Source organism: Lathyrus oleraceus, chromosome 7, assembly GCF_024323335.1.
Source record: "Lathyrus oleraceus cultivar Zhongwan6 chromosome 7, CAAS_Psat_ZW6_1.0, whole genome shotgun sequence".
Taxonomy (NCBI): Eukaryota; Viridiplantae; Streptophyta; class Magnoliopsida; order Fabales; family Fabaceae; genus Lathyrus; species Lathyrus oleraceus.
The window spans coordinates 236922074-236942132 of record NC_066585.1 but is presented as its reverse complement, the minus strand read 5'-3'; the positions used below and the strand labels follow the sequence as shown (position 1 = coordinate 236942132).

Genomic DNA, 20059 nt, shown 5'->3' with positions numbered 1-20059 from the left:
CTTCAAAGCTTTCAATTATCTTACAAACCTAATTTCCAATTTCTGCAAAATTACATAAATCAACTTTTAAATATTCACCTTCATATAATTACAATTTTCTCAAGTTTTGGACATCACAACACCACGATTTTATTTTAGGTTGAAATCCAACTAAAGAATTCACATCTTAACGAAGATTTTTTTTTAAAATCTAACCTTTCGGATAATGATATTTTTCGATGATATGTATTTATCCCCATTCAAATGACACCCTAATTGATAACTAGTATATCAGATGCGAAACATTTCCCATTAAAATATCTTTTAAAATATTTTCATAAAAAATTCAATCATCTGAGAACATGTGGTTAAAACTTTATATCCACATTGATTGTCTCATGGAAGATATGATAAATTTGAGAAAATAATGATACATGGAAAAATAAAACAGAGACAACAAGAGTTAAGAGATACTTCCTTAAGCCTTGATCATAATTCATCTCCACCACCATGCAATGAGAATTGGAAAAGAGCTCGTTAAAAGCAAGTAGGAGAGCACACATCTAAGACTACACGCTTATTTTGTGAGAAGATTGTAAGTAGATTCTTTTGTCAATAATATTAATTGTAGTTTACTTGACTTTGATAGTGATGTTTTGTTTATGTTGTAGGAATCGTTGGTTGAAACGACTAGTGAATGTTCCTTTAGTAAAAACCATTGGAACAAACGAGCATGGTACGTGTGCCCGTGGTATTGGACGAGGTATCAACCTAAAATAATATTTCAGACCATCTGCAAGTAATGTAGATTTGTGCTTCAGAGAAATGGAAGAGAAACTTACTCAAAGAATTCGACATCAATTAAAGGAGAGTATAAAAAACTCTTGCGGTATGTATATGTTTAGTTTTGTAACACTCATTTTTGTTTGTCTATTTAAAATTATGTGTTGTGTGTTGCTGCTATTTGTGATTTTAAAGTTATATGTTGTCTGTTGTTGTTGTTTATGGTTTTAAAATTATGTGTTGTATGTTGGTGTTGTTTGTGGTTTTTAATATTATGTTACTTTTGTTTTTATGATGCAGGAGTTGACATCCATGAGTTCAATCTTCCAAAAAATAAAAATTCAATATACTGTTTTGAAAATATTGTAGTGGGTAAGAGCACAAAAGGATTTTTTCCGCCAATGACAAGAATGAGAAGTCTCCTCAACTAGATGTATTAAAAAGATTGACATGCTTTTTCATGGATCTTAAAGTTTTTATAAGTTTACAATTAGAGTATGATCCAAAGTATGTACTTCTTTTTTATCTTTTTCCGAAGTGTATTAGAGATTTGGTGTGGGGTACTAAGTGGTTGAACTCATATGCACTACATTTTTGGTGCTTGTAAGTCACTACGCCAAATAAGGGAAAAGAGGGCGCTTATTTTGGCCTATAACAGCGCTTTTAAGCGCCCTCTAAAGTGGCGCTGACATAGGTAAAGACAGCGCTTTGTTTTCCTGGAGAAAGCGCTGTCTAAAGTGGCCACATTATAGTGCGCTTTCAGAAAAAAGCGCCCTCTGGAGTGGTCCATAAAGGGACACCTTAGAGGGCGCTTTCTGGAAAAAGCGTCCTCTAAAGTTGTCAATGTAAAGTGTTTAGAGGGCGCTTTCAGGAAAAAGCGTCCTCTAAAGTTGTCAATGTAAAGTGTTTAGAGGGCGCTTTCAGGAAAAAGCGCCCTCTAAAGTTGTCAATGTAAAGTGTTTAGAGGGCGCTTTCTGGACAAAGCGCCCTCTAAAGTGTTAGTTATTTTTAAAAAATTTGTTTGAAAAACAGTGGATATTTAATTGGTAACCTGTTCGCATGCTGCAAAAGTGTAAAATTCATATTGATTTCATCCTTTAATCCAATGTTATACACCATTAATCCATTGATATATACAACATGAATCCATTTATATACAACATTAATCCTCCATATATACAACATTAATATATGATTCTTTGATCAACAATATACAACAACATATTCATGATTTAGTAAAAGTACAACAAAATAAAAACGTATATTGAGATCAATCTGACAGACATAATTAAATATACAAATACACACGAATATTTAGGGGAATTTCACTTACGCGTCAACCGTCTTCTTCATACTCGGATATTTACTCCAATCACCCGATAACGAATCGAGATAATACACTATTAGTCTCGAAAGATCCATAGCAACCAACACCCAGTGACCACTGTATCCAAAAGCTGTCTAGTAGTTCTAACCAATACTAAACAAAATAACGCCCATCCACCCATGGTGGCAAACATGTTCTGTATATCCAAAAGCTGTCTAGTAGTTCTATCGCACATCCATACAAAATAAGGCTCAACCAAAAAAATAGATGGCAGCATAAGTAGTATATCCAAAAAAGGCATGGTGAATATCCTAACTCCCAAATCTATCCTCGAAGCTTGTACGACAAATCAAGATCAACAGTAAAACATTACTTCTTTGACGTTTTCCAAGATAGATGGCAGAGTCGACACAAAGTTGGTGGCACTCCTATTTCCACTTGCAGAACCAGAATCAGAATTTTCAACTTCACTTATGTAGTATCTAGCGCGGAAAGCTAGCAAGTGTGCATAATAGGCAGGAGGAACTGCATACAAGATAACATTTTTGTTAAACTAAAGTTTTGTATAGCCTAAAACAAAAACAAGCAAAGGGAATCGAGTAACAAACCTATTGAGACAGATCGAGTACACCTCGCATAACTGAATGGAAAAAAATAGTATCAGAAGGCTTCTAAAATTAAATGAAAACAGTACAAGTTTAGAAAATATTAATTAAGATTAAAAAAGCAAATCATATCATTACGTGTAGCACAAGTTATTGGTCAAACTCTGTAGCTGGTCTGCAGTGAATTTATTTTCATCATACAGCACATGATAATGCGTTGGTCGACTAGTCCCCTGCAAAAAGAACACGTCCAAATGCAAATAACACAGAACTGTCAAAAGGCGATTGAGCAACAAATAGTAAACAATGGCATAAAGTTAAATGACATAGCTAATATTACCTGAATTCCTGCATGGCTGTTAAGGTAAAAATCAAATTCCCTAGGGTGACAAATGCTGGTGTCTACCACGATTCCTTTGACAATTTAGAACAACAAAATCAGCAAAAAGTGATAAATTCAAATGATAATATATACCAGCTGCGTTGAGAAATATATTGAAAAAACCTGGCATAATATTTCCACTTCTATCGGTCTCTTTGGGGTTGACAGGAAAGAGACGGGTGTGATGTCTCTTTTGGACCACTACAAAAGTAACTTTAGGTAGATACCCATCCTCTATTGAGACACATGTAATCGGAATATGTTGTCGAACAAGGAAACCAATGTAACTTGCCAACATTGAACCGTTAGGCTCAATTAGTTGGTCTTCAGCACTCCAATGTACTTCAAATTTTACACCCTTGTCTCTTGCACGAATGATTGACTTCATAACAGTCAATCCTCGTTTGATTTCTTTTTCAACATTGTTACGTGATCCATTCGCGTCATGGGTATCGTCTTGGTTAGCCATTTTATCTGTAATATAGAAATGATTCAATAAGACCCAAGTAAGACAATGATTCAATACGTGAACACATTCATATACCTTCCATTTCTCTCATGTTACAACAATCTAAACTCTTTTTTGTTTTATCATTATTGAATACAAACTCACACACACCTACTGCATGCAAAAGACCAATGCAAGCTTATGGTGTTTGGAACATGAACAAACTTGCATCCATAATCATCAAACTTCCAAGCACAAGCTCAAACACACTTCAAATGATATCAGTTTTCAATCAGAAATAAAAAAATCAGTTTGCCCTAAACAACATTAATCAACATAATGCACAAAATGTAAAACTAAGTTTAGAAAATGCCCTAATCAAACACATGAAGAAAGTGAACGGTAACGATGGAGAAGAGAAATACCTTCAAGGTGACGGTAACGATGGAGAAGAAAGTGAACAGTGACGGTGGACGCAGATAACTCAGTGAACGTGAACGCAGCAGCAAAAAAAGGCGACGGCGACGATGACGGTGAGGGAGGGAGAACGAACGGAGGATGAGAGTAATCGCAGTAGAGAGAAAACCCAGTTACGTAAACGAAATAGCTTATAGAGAGGGAAAATAAAGAGACATGCAGTATATGTTATAATCTTAATGTTTACTAAAGGGGACCTTAGAGGGCGCTTCTGAAAGCGCTCTCTAAGGCTTTCCAAAAGCGCCTTCTAAACTGGAAATGTACATGGACTTAGAGAGCGCTTTTTTAAAAGCGCCCTCTAAGGGTAACCTTAGAGGGCGCTTTCACTAAAGCGCCCTCTATTGTTGTCCCTCCATTTCCTCATTATTTTTTTTTTGGCTTCACTTTAGAGGGCGCTTTGTTACAAAAGCGCCCTCTAAAGGGGGCCTAAGAGGGCGCTTCTAAAAGCGCTCTCTAAGGCTTTCCAAAAGCGCCTTATAAACTGGAAATGTACATGGACATAGAGAGCGCTTTTTAATAAGCGCCCTCTAAGGTTACCCTTAGAGGGCGCTTTCAATAAAGCGTCCTCTATTGGTGTCCCTCCATTTCCTCATTATTTTTTCGCTTCACTTTAGAGTGCGCTTTGTTACAAAAGCGCCCTCTAAAGTGCGCTGTCTATTCCAATAGTATGCTCCTTATTTTTTCTCTTCACTTTAGAGTGCGCTTTTGTAATAAAGCGCCCTCTAAGGGGCGCTGTCTATTCCAGTTTTTGGCGTAGTGAGTCCATTTTTTAAAGTGATGGAAAATATATTTATTATTCACAATCTCTTTTAGTTTCATGTCTAATATTTGACATTTGTTCTAACATTTAGGTTCTTGCAATGTCTTTGTAGAGAAACAAATAAGTCTGATTTGTATGAATTCTTGAATCCCTACAACATTCAATAGTTAGATCTTCAACCAAGTGATATATTCAATATTTAGGGCGTAAACCAAACAATATTCAAGTCTACATAAAAATGAGTTAAATGAGTCGAGTAAAGTTGATTATTTAGCATTGTTTCTACATGCGTAAGTGTATATAAATTATTGTCTTCTCTTATTTAGAATTCAATTTTGTACCCATTTCTAATTATTCTCTTGTTCATGCACTGATCATTGGTAAGTAATAATTATCTATTCTAATGAGAATAACATAAATATGTTGTGTTCGATAGAAAATGGATTGATTTAAAGATAAAAGTTATAATTAGCGTATAATTTATATTTTATATGACTTCATAATATATATTTATAATAAAAAATGTATAATTTATTTGGAATTTTTTTATTAATGTTTAATTTTTTTCAACATATAGAGCTATGAGTGGATAACATTATTTGCATGGTACTAGAAAAAAAGTCTAAATAGATTAGTCCAAAAGTAAGTGGTATTAGTTGTGATATTCAATTACATCTATAATAATTTGTGGTTTTTGTATGTATTATTACTCACTATATAAATTTTTTTTTGTAGACGAGACAACAACCATCAAGACACTAGTGTGGATATTATATGATATAACATATGTTGAACATTTTTTTTTGTCGATATTGTTAATTCATGGATGTAAGTGATATATTTATATCAAATATTAATGATTTTTATTGAAAGATATTTTGTTATTATTCTAAGTATTTTTACATACGGCTCAACTTATAATATTTAACGACCAGACAACATTCGTAGACTTAATTGACGTTCGTCTATATTAGACAAATTGCTTTCTTGAGTTTGATGAGTCATTATGGTTATGGTATGGATTTGAATAATTTAATATGTTTGAGTTTTATTTTAAAAATTGAATATGCATGATTATGTACTCTATCTTGTATATTCAATATAAATATATATATAACTTTTGGTTTGGCGATGTAGCTATTTATGTACCCGATGTAAATATATATAGTTTTTATTTAGGTTTTGTTTTAATAATATGAATGTTATAACGAAAAATTTGTAATATATATATATATATATATATATATATATATATATATATATATATATATATATATATATATATATATATATATATATATATATATATATATATATATATATATATATATATATATATATATATTATATATATATATATATATATATATGTGTGTGTGTGTGTGTGTGTGTGTGTGTGTGTGTGTGTGTGTGTGTGTGTGAGAAAACCAATGTAAAAAGATATCATTTACCCTCTATCCCCACAGTTATCCATCTAGACGGGGTGAAAAGTGTCACATATCCTCTTGTTTAATAGTCAAACATATGTGAAAAGTTTAATTTATCCCCTTGGTTACACTAGATGACCGAGGTGAAAAGTGTAAGCTATTACTTTGATTCACGTACTGACCAAGGTGATAAACTATTTTTAACCTCGACCAGTGGTTCGATGTGAAAAGTAGTGCACCTACCATAACACCCTATGTTACCTCAAATGCCTAACCGATATGAAAAGCCTACTCCAATTGATGTGAAAATTATTTTATGCTGTAGTGAGATATGTTATTCTTAATGATTTTATATTTCTTGATTCTTTTATGTTTGTCACTTTTGATTGTCAATCCCTAGTCAAACATCTAAGAACTTTTTATACTAAATCCTAATTTGAAATAGTTAAACTCAGTCTAACTTTTTCACAAGATATATATGTGAATTCTTTTTTATAGTTGTAAGACCCTAATTTTGACTCTAAGATCCCTCATGGCATCATATCATTTGCTCAATGCATTGCCTCAAGGATCATAACATGTATGGCTCCTTAACCCTAGGGGTGGGACTTGTGTGAGTTGGTTTGAGATCACCAAACATGCTTGTATTGTATATTATTGCTTTTATTATTTGTTTACTAACCAAAATCACAAAAATATGTCACTAACTCTTTTGTTTTGAAGCTCAAGTGATCATGTGCTCCCATGCTCCTAGGAGGCCCCTAAGCTCAATGAAGTGGCTAGATGAGGATGAGAAAAAGCATGGCAATGGTCCACAAAGTTCCTAATCATCATATATGTCTCCCAAGTATCTCAATTTTCCAATTTGATCAAGATAACCCAAAGGGCTTGAGGATTGTTTCCCAAGGAAACCCTAATTCAACTATGCTTCAACTGTGCCTTGCTCATGAAGCAACCTCAACCTATGATCAAATTTAATCAAGGGAAGTTCTTTAATTCATTATTTTATGCATATATTAGCTTATTTGAGGATCCTCAATCATTCATTCATCAAGATTTGAAGTTTGGCTTTGAGAAGTTGATCAGTCAAGTCATCTGACTAAACTGAGGATCACTGAGACACAACTTGTGATATGTTTGTCAAATGAAGATGACCCCAAGAGAAAATATGTTCTTAAGAACCATATGAATAACTTTCATGTTCATCAAATATCCATTTGAAACTTGGAAGGTCATCATTCATTTCAAAACATTATAGGTCATTTTGACTGAAACCCTATTTCTGGGTCAACTTCCCAAGGACCTAACTTCCTTAATTTTTATGATTTTAAGATGAGACAAAATTCATTGGAAAGATTAAGATGTCTAATTAAAATGTTATGTTGGACAAAATTTAATAATCCTAAAATAAACACATGTGATAATACAAAACATTATAGGTAACTTTGGACCTAAGTCATTGAATTTGAAAAATGTCCAACTTCAAGTGCCCATACCTTTCTCATGAAAAATCCAAATTATGCAAAATTTGAGTCTAAATGATCATATTGAAAAGATATACAACTTTGATGTTGGAGGTTTTTCCATTTGAGGCTTGCATCATTAAATTAGAGAGGCTTGCAGATGCTTGCTTTTGGTGAAAATTTTCAAAGGGGAACTAGACATGTTTTGTACCCAAACTTTCACAGCCAGTTTTCATTAAGTTCCAAACTCCAAATGAATTTTTGCCCAACACGACTTTTGTTCCTTATTTCAAGGGCTTTCCAACCATTACTCACATTAATTTTTTGGACTTTCCATGTGGGAGTTTCGAAGAGCTTTATGTTTATGTTCATTTTTGCATTTCACATTATAACTTGGTGTGCAAGCTTGTGCAGTCCCTTGTGCACATCCAATTCATTTCCAGTTGGTATAAGCAAGGATTTACACCCATCATTGGGCCTTACATGCGCCTGTACAGGCCCATGCAAGGAGAATTCAAATCCCATGCACACGAGAGAACCATGCCTTGCAATCCATTTCAGCTATAAATAAGTGTTCATTCTCATTCATTCAACAACCAAGTGGAGATCTGAATTGCTGCTGAATTGAAATCCAAACCCTCACTTAAGGAATTTTCAGTTTTCTTTCTCTTTTTCAAGCTTGAATTTCAACATCATTAGTTGATTTTCAAAGCTCAATTCCTTAACCTAGCATCACCATCACACTTCCAGGGCAAAAGTAGATCAAGAGCTTGGAGAATTCGTGCTGTTTGAAGCTTCATTTCAGAGGTAGAACACCAAACTTTCTTGATCTAGATCTTGCAATATAATGTTGATTTGTGTGGTTTTCTGAAGCCCTCGTGCTTGAGGCAGGCCACTGGTGTTCTTAATTTTGCAAATCGTGCCATTTCAGTTCATGCACCATGATCTTCAAGCTCACGTTTCTCTCTAAATAGGAACTCTAAGGATAATCCATGGTTACAGGGGTGATGTACATCACCTCAACTTCATTTTGATGTCCTCAGTTTTCATTTTCATTAAACTTTATTTTCCCGCGCGTGGTGGTCGAACCTTGTTGGATCGCCGGAGAAGATGGTTGTTTCCACCATCATCCCCACGTGTTTGCTTCAGAGCCATTGGATTATGCATAAACGTTAATCTTGGCCTTTCTTTATCTTGACTCATTTAAATGCAAGGTGCAGCGCGCTTGACTTAGGTCTATCATGTATCAGCGCCTTAGAGCCATATGATCATTGCCACGTCAATAAATGAGATGATCTGATGACGCTGGATTTTACTATTTTTCTTATTTTCTTTTAATTTTAGATAATTCCTTTTATTTTCAAAAATTCATAAATATTTTATTTGAAGTCACAAAAATATGAGACCAATGCCAAAAAAATTCTTGAAAAATCTAGTTTCATATTTTGATTTTTAATCATTTTTGTGGCTTTATTTAATATTTTTTGTGAATTATTTGGTTTTTAATAGTTTTAATTCATTTTAAAATACTTTTTGATATCTGAAAAATCCAAAAATATTTTCCTAACACCTATGGGTCATGATAAATCAATGAAAAGTAGTCTCATCAATTTCTTAATTGATTTGAGATTTATTTGAGATTTATTTGAGATTTATTTGAGATTTCAATTCATATTGTGTTATTTTTCATTATTTTTAATTATTTTTAAATAGTTTCTGATTTCAAAAATTATTGAGAAAATTTGTCAAAGTTTGTTTGACCATGTTAGACCTATGAGAATTTAATTGGACTTGTTGAAGTTGATTTAAATTAAACTTGAGGTTTGACCTTATTTTGATTATTTTATTTTTGCATTTATTTTTAATTCAAAAATACCAAAAAAATATGTTTGACTTGTTGACTTGTAACCTTCATTTATCTTCTGTTTAGTATTGATTGATGATGATTTGGTTCAATTTTGACCAATTGAGTTTGATACTTGAATTCTCCTTCCATTTATTTCATCTTCATCCCTTTCTTTTCGTATTTTGACCAATGAGTTAATGTCTTATGGTTGGTCTTGACAAATGAGAGGTTTAATCTTCTTTAATCCAAACCAAATTCAACTTGATCCAAGATCAAGTGAGTTGTTTTGTGTCCAAGATAGGTTGCTTCTTGGTCAAGCAAAAAAACCTAAAGTCCACACAAGGCCCTTCCCCTTTTGTTTTTCCATGACAAGTTTTAGGAGCTTGGCTTACTAGTCATGATCTCTAACTTGTGTTTATTTGCCTATAGTTTTATTGACTGGCCTCAGATAGGTGTGACTACTACATTAGTCCACTTACGATTGCTTAACATAGCGCTACATTGTCTCATGACAAGCTAACATAACTACACTAATTACTAACTTTAATTTGATCATTTAATTTCTTGCAATTTACATTTAATGCAATTTACTTTCTTGCTCATTTATTCATATTGATTTTTCACTTTGCTCACTTGAGCACATAATTTATGTTTATGTCATTTTTCTTTTGCTCATTTGAGCTCATTATTGTATATAAACATATTGTTGTCTTGTGATTGTTTTGTCTTTGCTTTGTGTGAACCTAATGCAAAAAGGAGAAAGGACTTAGAATTAAGATATACCTATGCTTAAAGGAGTTCAAGAGCAACTAGGCCTCATGCCTTTAGAATGCTAAATTTTTTCAAGAGCAACTAGGCCTCATGCCTTTAGAATGCTAAATTTTAAAGTTGACTTCAACGGACTTCCTTTAAAAAACTTATTCTTTGTCCATTCCTCTTATTATGTTGTGAACTTTTTGATGTTTGTTCTTGTGTGATAGGGATCCCTTCTTGAAATAGTAAAGAGGACCATTGTCATGGATAGCCAAGTTAAGAGAGACAAGCCAAATAGAGATCCTAGGAGCTTGAATCTAAATTGTTTGATTGCTTAATTGTGTGCTAAGTCCAAAGGAAAGGAGTATCTTGAATCATCTCTATGATTTCAAGAAAAGGAACTCCAAGGGTTTTATCTTCTCTCTTACCTTTGTATGCTTTAGGACTAGCCCTTCTTTTCTTCTCCTCACTCTAAACCAAGCCAAAAGAATCTTTCTTCAAACTTTGACTTTGTTTCAAATTAGAAACCTAGGCCTTATGCCTTTGACTTTTCAAAACTATTTTCATTAATACTCATTGTGAATAAATCTTAATCCTACTTTGACTTCATTTTGTAAATAAATCTAACTTGTAAATACAACTCACTTCAAGTTATTTTTGTGGTTCCAATGGCCATCTTTGTTAAAATCTTTTTTCATAAACATTAGCCATAGGTTTGAGTTATCATAGCGGTTGATGTAAATCTCACCTTATCCTTAGTGATTGGATTATAAGTCTTCCATACTTATTATAGGGTTAACCCCTCACTAGTATGTTGAAGCCTTCCTCACATGGTGGATTGTTGGTTTAGGTTGAGTTTTCTCCCTTTGATAACAAAATACCTTAAGGCTTTTGATCAAATCAATTCACCAATCTTTGAGATTTTTACCCCGAACTACGAGGTTTTGATCCTACCTTTGTGATGGTACTTAGGCAATGGGTTCATCCATTCAAACAAATTTGTAAATATAATCTATTCCCTTCTCATCCCCCCAATCTTTTGCACATATTTTCACAAATACCAACCTACAACACATATTTGCAAAAAGGGTTCCCTTAGAGTACTAAGGATGTTTTGGGTGCGTAAAACCTTCCCATTTCATAACCAACCCCCTTACCCAGATCTATGACATTTTTATTAGTTTTTGATTTGATAAAACTTCTTACTTGACTTTTGTTCGCTTTTTAGCCTTTCCTTTGGACAAATAAAAGTGCGATGGCGACTCGAATTGTATGTTTACTTTTGGTTTAGTCAATAAACCTAAAGGTAACGAAAACCCCGCTACAATAGTTTCCATAATGGTTTCACCATTGCTCAAGTGAAACAATTCATACTATTGTTTGAGAATGTTAATTTTCGAGCGTTTTCCATTATTTAGATAATATTATATTGAGAGATGTGATAATAATCATCAATTATCTATGTGGAAATTATAATATTTCATGTTTAGCAATCATACTACACATTTTATTTTCATGTTTTGTCCATTCTATTTTTTGGTTTTCGAATGACTTGACAATCACTACTCATAATAGGCTTGTAAGGACCATTTTGGACGATCTTTAATATTTTTTCATCAAAAGTCATGATATGGACCTTCATGAAATCCTTTTAATAGACATAGTTCTGACCTTTGAAAATCGGAGTTCTATTATATGCCCATTTGAATTCTAAGTTAACCATACATTAAATTTTTAGATTGTTAGACCCTTTATCAAAAGGCAATAAGCTAATAATATTTTGTACTCAATTTGAGTTATTGAATATAAAAAATGTTGAATAAATTAGGTTATTATGCATAGACACTACTACAAATAATATATTTTATGTCAACGCTTTCACCTCAACCCACCTAAATCCTAGGTATAAACTCCGGGCACACAACATCCCAATTTTTTTGATAAATAATGTCATGTATTCCATTGGTTGGAACATCCAACCGAGAGATAATGTGGCAAGGGACCAAGCCTCAAAATCCATCTTTTGCATTTTTACTTATATTTTTTAAAAATTGACGTCTTTCTTATTTTTTATTTATAATTTATTCATTCCCTCAATTGAAACTTCCAATTGAGAGGAAATGTGGCTCAAGGACCAAGGCTTAAAACTCACTTTTAGAATTTTTACTTTTAATTTTTTAAATTGAAGTCTTTCTTATTTTTTTATCATCTATTCCCTCGATGGCAACTTCCAACTGAGAGGAAATATCAATTATCTATTTCACAAGATATTTTTCTCTTCTTTTTCTTTTTTTCTTTTAAATTTATCTACACTGTCGTTTGGATAGTCCAACTGAGAGGAAATCTCTTTTGTATGTATTTCTCAGAACTAGACTCTAACTACTTACTTACTTTTCAATATTCATTTCATCTTCATTCTCCTATGAAATCGAATGGTCTTTTAAGAAAATATACCCTAAGTGAGTTTCATTTTCAACTTCTCCATCTAAATTCCCTAACATCTTAACCCATATTTCATTATCATTTTTAAAACTTTACCTCTTCCAACACACGTAAGTGTTCGAGAACCAACTATTCCATCACATGCATGTTTCTCTCTTCAAACATTATAATGCCTATTGAAGCACCAACATAGCTTGAAACAAAAGAAAGACAACCAAACATTAACAATTCTTCCTCCACCATTGTTGTATATTCTTGATCACATATTCGATATGCAACTCACTTTAACCATGCACATATTTTAAAATGTTAGTTTTTGTTGTGTAGATTACTTATTACTTATAGATTATATTGAGGGAAGTAACTTTTTGGTTATAAATTATATTATTCTGATTACGTTGATAAAAATGTAAATAAGTTTTTCCTTATAAGTGTTGATGTTGACAAAAATCTATATGTACGATGAGTTAAGTAAACTAGGTTTTTCCTTTTTAATTTTGATGTTGAAAAAAGTCCATATGTACCATGAATCTCATATTAGATGTCTTTGTTGAGGTTGTTCTTAGGAAGTGATATTATGTTTCTATGTTAATGTTGTGTTAAGTAAAATGATTATGAGAATATACTTATGATGTGCTCTTAAGAAGTGTTGATTTTATGTTAAGGAAAATGTTTATTGTGGTTGTTGTTGTTTAAACAGAGATGGGAAATTCAATCACCGTATCTCCTACAACCATCACCTCTCATACAACTACCACTCATATTACCACCTTTAATGAGACTAAAAGTACAACAAATTCTAGAGATTCCATGATGATGGCCAAATTAACAAAACACCCATAACACCGATTTTATGATGCCGATCGATTTTAATTTAAAAAGTGGGCATTGTTATGATGAAAATACTATGAATTTTAAGAGTTACACAAGATTATTTGGTAGAAGCAAAGCGAGCATTTTGTTATATGATTGAAACCAGGTTGATTGTGAATTTAGAAAAAAATATATGGACCAATATTTGGATATTTATTTGAACTCTCATGATTGTTATACAAGTATATATGGCCATTAATTTTGTTTTTGTTTAATACTAATACCAACTTTATTATATAAATGTAGAATGTTTTTATTGTTCTAAAAAATGATGATAAGTTGGAAAATAAATGGATATCGTATTATATTATAAAGCCAAAGAGTGACTTAAAGCCTCCAGACGATATATATAGTTGTATATTAATCAAACCACTTGGGAGAGGTTTGTCTAGTCTCGCAACACTCGTGAGTTTCTAGATAAGAGTCAAAGAGAAAATGAGAATTGGGAAAAAGGTATCTATCCTCATAGATTGTCTTGTGGAGGATATGATAAATTGGAGGAGACAATGATGAAAGACAGATAAAAGAAAGAGAAAAATAGATGGGATATCCTTCTATAAGCCTTAACCGCAGCCCCTGTCCACGATCTCTCCATGAGAAATGGAAGAGAGTACGTCAAAGACTATGAGGTGAGTTGACATATGAGCCTACACGTTTAGTTGTTGATAAGATTGTAAGTAAATTCTTTTTTCAACATTATTAATTGTAGTTAATTCAATTTGGGAATTAACTTTTTTTAAGTTGTAGGCTTTGCTGGTTGAAAAATACCATGATGGTTTCTTTGTTCCACAAAGACGTCATGCCATATTAGAAGAAACAATTGGAATAAAGGAGAATAGTGAGCGTGTACTTGGTTTTGGACTAGGCGTCAGCCTGAGATTATTTTTTGGATCAACATCAAATAGTGACCAAATATGCAAAAAACATATTGAAGAGATAATTGATCAGAGGATGGAGGAGAGGATATATGGGAAGATAGAGGCAACATTGGAAAATGAGTGGGCGACTATGTGGGAGAGTGTGACCCACGAGGTGCGTGAGAGTGTGACTCAGTATGTGATTGAGGTAAATATAAGTTTGGTTTAGAAACTTTCTTATTTGTTTGTCTAATTAAAAATATATGTTGTGTTGTTGTTGTTGTTATTTGTGTTATTAACATTATGTATTATGTTATTGTTGTTTTATGATGCAACAATTGAAATAGATATGTGTACTCGCCTACCCTACTTTAAATCAATTATGTTGGTTCTAAGTGTTGGCAGCAATTTTGGTAAAACAAAGAGTGTTCACAAGATGTTGCATGTGATGTCTTAACATAAGATATCTTGTACCTGCTGGAGTTTAAAAACATAATTATGCAGGATTGTTTCAGGATGTCATACACGATGTCATGACATCTGATATTATGTACCTGCTGGATATTTAAAATGGAATTATGCAGGATTGTTCCAGGATGTCATGACATTTGTACACAGAACATTCAGTCTGAGTGTTATGTGTTATGTGATTGCGCTTTTAATGGCAATCTATGTATGATTGAAAATCTGATTTACAAACGCATTCAATCATTAATTACAACCAGATTTACTTATTTTCCAAAGAGATCTAATCAGCTATCATGAGAAGATTTGAATGGAAAATAGTTTTAGGGTTTCAAGATGTCCAAGCCCAGCTAAATGCTTCTATAAATAGGACATGGAAAGCCTGATTTGATACACAACCAATACAGAGCAAAATATTGAGAGAGAGAATAAGGGTTTGTGTCTTGTGTGGTCGTGTGACTTGTAAGCCATTCAATTCATCCATAGATGATTGAATTGGTCTTATTTGTGAGTTGTAATTTGTCACTCTAAGCTTTTAAGCATGAGTGTGTGTCTACTTGATTGAAGTTGTTAAGTAAGATCAAGTGTGTGTCTACTTGATTGAAGCTGCTAAGTAAGATCAAGTGTGTGTCTTTGAAGAGTGTCTTCTTTTCATAAGTAATTGTTGTTTAAAATCACTGTTGTGATTGAGGGGGAGTGAGTGGGTTCTCATATCTAAGAGTTCTTAGGTAGAAATCATACGGGTAGAGATTAGGTGAAAAAGAATGTAACTTGTGGAGTGTACTGAGAGTCTTTGAACTGATTCTATTTAGTGGATTTCCTTCCTGGCTTGGTAGCCCCCAGACGTAAGTGAGTTGCACCGAACTGGGTTAACAATTGCTTGTGTCTCTTGCATTACTATTCTTTATCTTTATCCTGTTTGCATTATTCAGATATTAGTGTCGTGACATTACCTTCGATATCTCATATCTGATACTAGAATTTCAATTGGTATCAGAGCAGGCATCCTGCTCTGGTTCTGGGTGAGATCTAGGGACAATACTTTCTGGTACTATGGAGAGAGATGGAGGATATGTTCACAGGCCACCAATTTTGGATGGATCTAACTATGACTATTGGAAACCTCGAATGGTAGCTTTCCTAAAATCTCTGGATAATAAGGCTTGGAAGGCTGTGTTAACAGGCTGGGTACATCCAGTAATTACTAAGGCAGGAGAAGCCACCACTAACAAGAAGCCTGAAGAACAATGGTCCAAGGAGGAGGATGATCTAGCCCTTGGAAATTCTAAAGCATTTAATGCCATATTAAATGGAGTAGACAAGAATATCTTCAGGTTGGTAAACAACTGTGAGGTGGCTAAAGATGCTTGGGACATTCTCAAAACCACTCATGAAGGCACCTCTAGAGTTAAGATGTCTAGACTACAACTGCTCACCACCAAGTTTGAAAATTTAAGAATGAAAAAAGATGAAAATATTCATGAATTTCATATGAGTATCCTTGAAATTGTTAATGCCTCAGGAGCCCTGGGAGAGAAGATGTCAGATAAAAAACTAGTAAGAAAAATACTCAGGTCACTCCCTAAGAGATTTGCTATGAAGGTGACAACCATAGAAGAGTCTCAAGACATCTCCAACATGAGAGTTGATGAGATAATTGGTTCCCTCCAAGCATTTGAGGTGGGAATGAATGATGGTTCTGAAAAGAAACCCAAAAGCATAACCTTCATGTTAAACACAAAGGAGGAAAATAGTCAGGATGTTGATGAAGATATGGCAAATGATGTAGCAATGCTGGGAAGACAGTTCAACAGACTGTTGAAAAAGATGGATGTAAGATATAAGGCTAATGTCAAGAACATCTCATCTGACATCAGTAGATCCAACAATGCTGGAAGAAGAACAAGGTCAGATGATAAGCCCAAAGAAGGAAAAGAAGTACAGTGCTATGAATGTGATGGGTATGGACACATTAGAACTGAATGTGGAACCTACCTCAAGAAGCAGAAGATGAGTCTTGCTGCCACTTGGTCTGATGAGAGTGAAACAGAAGAGTCTACAAATCTGGTGACTGCCTTGACTGGAAGATGAGGTTCTGATGAAGACTCAAGTGATGATGAAGTAACCTTTGAAGAGTTGGCCACTACCTACAGAAAGTTGTGTCACAAAAGTGCAGAGGTGTGTAAATAGGTTGAAAGCCAGAAGAAGGTAATAACTCAACTTGAGAATGAGAAGGTAGAACACTTGGAAACCATCTCCAAATTAAAAACAGAAGTAGCGGTTCTGAATGCCAAGCTAGATGAAAGTAAACAAGTTGAAAGCCAGAAGAAAGTGATAGTACAACTGGAGAATGAGAAGGCAAAACATGTGGAAACCATCTCCAAGTTAAAAACTGAAGCTGTGTTCTTGAATTCTAAACTAGAAGAGATGACCAAGTATGTAAGAATGTTAAACAATGGATCTGACTCCTTAGACAAGATTCTCCAAACTGGACAAATAACAGGAGACAAAATCTGGCATTGGGTTTAATGGATTTAAGCCTGAGTGCAGCTACACTGGTAACAAACCTAAATCCAAACCTAAGCGCAGCCATATTAAAAGCAAACCTGAGATGTCACATCATATGTCACAACATCAGAAGGGAAGACAACAGAAAGGGAAACACAAAAGATGGAGATGCCATTACTGTGGAAAATATGGCCACATGAAGCCCTTCTGCTATAAGCTGTATGGTTATCCTAGCCCTGTTCATCATCAGACTCACTATCAATCAAGACCCAAACATCACAGGCCTGTCAACAAGAAGCAATGGGTTCCTAAGACTAATGTTACAAGTTTAATAGCTCACACTTCCTTCAGAGTTTTAGCCAAAGAAGATTGGTATTTTGACAGTGGGTGCTCCAGACACATGACTGGAAAGAAAGACCTACTAATTGGCCTTCATCCTCATGCCATAAGCTATGTAACCTTTGGTGATGGAGCAAAGGGTGAAATCAAGGGGATAGGTAAGCTTGATTGCCATGGAGTTCCTGAACTTGACAAGGTCCTACTTGTTAAGGGCTTGACTACAAATCTAATAAGCATCAGTCAACTATGTGACCAAGGTCTAAATGTTAACTTCACTAAAACTGAATGTCTGGTTACTAACAAAGAAAGTGAAGTGATCATGAAAGGAGTCAGGACCAAAGATAACTGTTACATGTGGAGCTCTCAAATTGTTTATTCCTCAAAGTGTACCTTAGTCAAAGAAAAAGGGATGAAGATGATTATATCTGCTAGAGGAACTCCCAAATTGAAGATTGATGAAAGAAAAGTCTGTGGGAAATGTCAGACAAGGATGTCACACCAGAAACTCATACATGACATCACTTCCAACGGAGAAAAGCTCATGGTGGCTCAAATAGATGTGGAAAATAGGTTTGGTAGGAGGACAAATCAGATGGTAGAACATGTTGCTAGTCAAATACAGTCTGAAGTTGGGAAGAGCTTTGTTGAACTTGTGCTACAAGTCAAGCAGATAGAAGGGTCTATGTGTCTATCTCAAATCAAATGTGCCAAGAACAATGTTAAGAAGATTGGGATGGAGAGTGAAAGGACACATGCTCCTACACATTTGAAAGATGAAAATGGTGTTTGTGCTATATATCAAGCTGAATATATAGCAACTGGAAGTAGCTGTTCTCAACAGGGTTGGTTGAAACTAATGTTGACTGAATACAATGTCACACACGATGTCATGATATTATATTATGACAACCTGAGTGCTACAACTATGTCCAAAAATTCTATTCAGCACAGCTGGACTAAGCACATTGACTTTTGTCATCACTTCATTAGAGAATTTATGAAAGAAAAAATCATAGCACTAAAGCATGAAATGCAATTAGCTGACAAATTTGCAAGGGTTTTGGATGCTAATCAACTTGAATGTTTAAGAGGGAAATTGGAGATTTGTATTCATGAGAAGTTATAGCAATTAAAGTGGAGTGGAAAAGGTAATAAAAATATTGTCTGCCCACTTAAAAGAAAGTGCCACATTTATGATAAATCATTACGTAGTATTGGGACTAGTATCTATACCATTTCCACACGCTACCTCAACACAACCATTTCCATCTTCATCCAACTTCTCAGACAACCTCTGCTAGGGCAAAGAGATTTTTATCAAAAGTTCAACAAAATGTCACAACATCCCTCATCCTCAGGATCAAAACCCACTCACAAAAGAAGGACACCCTCCATGGAGTTTCTGGGTGAAGATATTCTGGAGGTTATTCCCCTCTCTGTTATTCCAGGCGACGTCCCTGGCCCTTCTTCCACGGCTGGAAGTAATCAAGGTAACATTCTTGATAAACCTCCTCACAAGGATGACATGCACTTTACAGATCGTGCCATTAGGAACCTGGTAACTAGGATTCTAAATGAAGGGCATGCAGTCAAGGGTGTTTCTACCCCTCTGTCTAGAAGGGACCCCTCACCTGAGGTGGAACCCCAAACTGAGAAAGATGATGATTCATCTAGATCAGAGAAAGAAGTGGTTGCTGAGGGATTATGCTCTCTAGGTAAAATCGTGCCTAGTAAGAAACCAACAAATGTTTCTCATGAAACTGATGAGAATGTTGTTAATCTATAGGAAGAGAGTTCAGAGGAAGAAGATGACACCTTGGTTCATCATGTAAAACCAAGTGTTGCTAGGAAATTGAAGACCAGAAAAGGGAAGACTGTGGCTGAAATGATGACAGCAAGAAAAGGTAAAAAGGTTGCTGGTGTAGGACCCTCCAAATCATGGAGTAAAGTAGAGGTTAGGAAGAGGAAGGTCAGAGAGAGTTCTGACTCTGAAGATGATGTCGAAGGCAATGTCCCAGACATATCTCCTGCTGAAAGGCAGACTGTAAAAAAGTCTCTAGTCAAAGTTGCAGTTGTGCACTTAGACAACATCTCTTTCCATCTGGAAGATGGTGCTGCAAAGTGGAAGTTTGTCATTTAAAGGAGGGTTGCTGTTGAAAGGGAGCTAGGAAAGGAGGCTGTAGAAGTAAAGGAAGTGATGGAATTGATCAAGACTGCTGGTCTGATGAAAACTGTTGTTGCTTTGCCCCAATGTTTTGGAGGGTTAGTGAAAGAGTTTGTTGTGAATATCCCAAAGGATATTTCTGAAAAGAGTAGCAAGGAATT

General features: G+C 34.4%; 1 protein-coding gene across 1 annotated transcript; it reads right to left on the bottom strand.

The window, feature by feature from the left end:
• Positions 1-2364: 2364 nt before the first annotated feature.
• On the bottom strand, positions 2365-2921 carry LOC127101039 (protein argonaute 5-like; the record flags this gene model as incomplete). Its single annotated transcript, XM_051038349.1, has 3 exons — positions 2365-2614; positions 2698-2729; positions 2833-2921. Coding segments are annotated over 3 exons (291 nt in total), but the record flags the coding sequence as incomplete, so codon positions are not given.
• Between the last annotated feature and the right edge of the window lie 17138 nt (positions 2922-20059).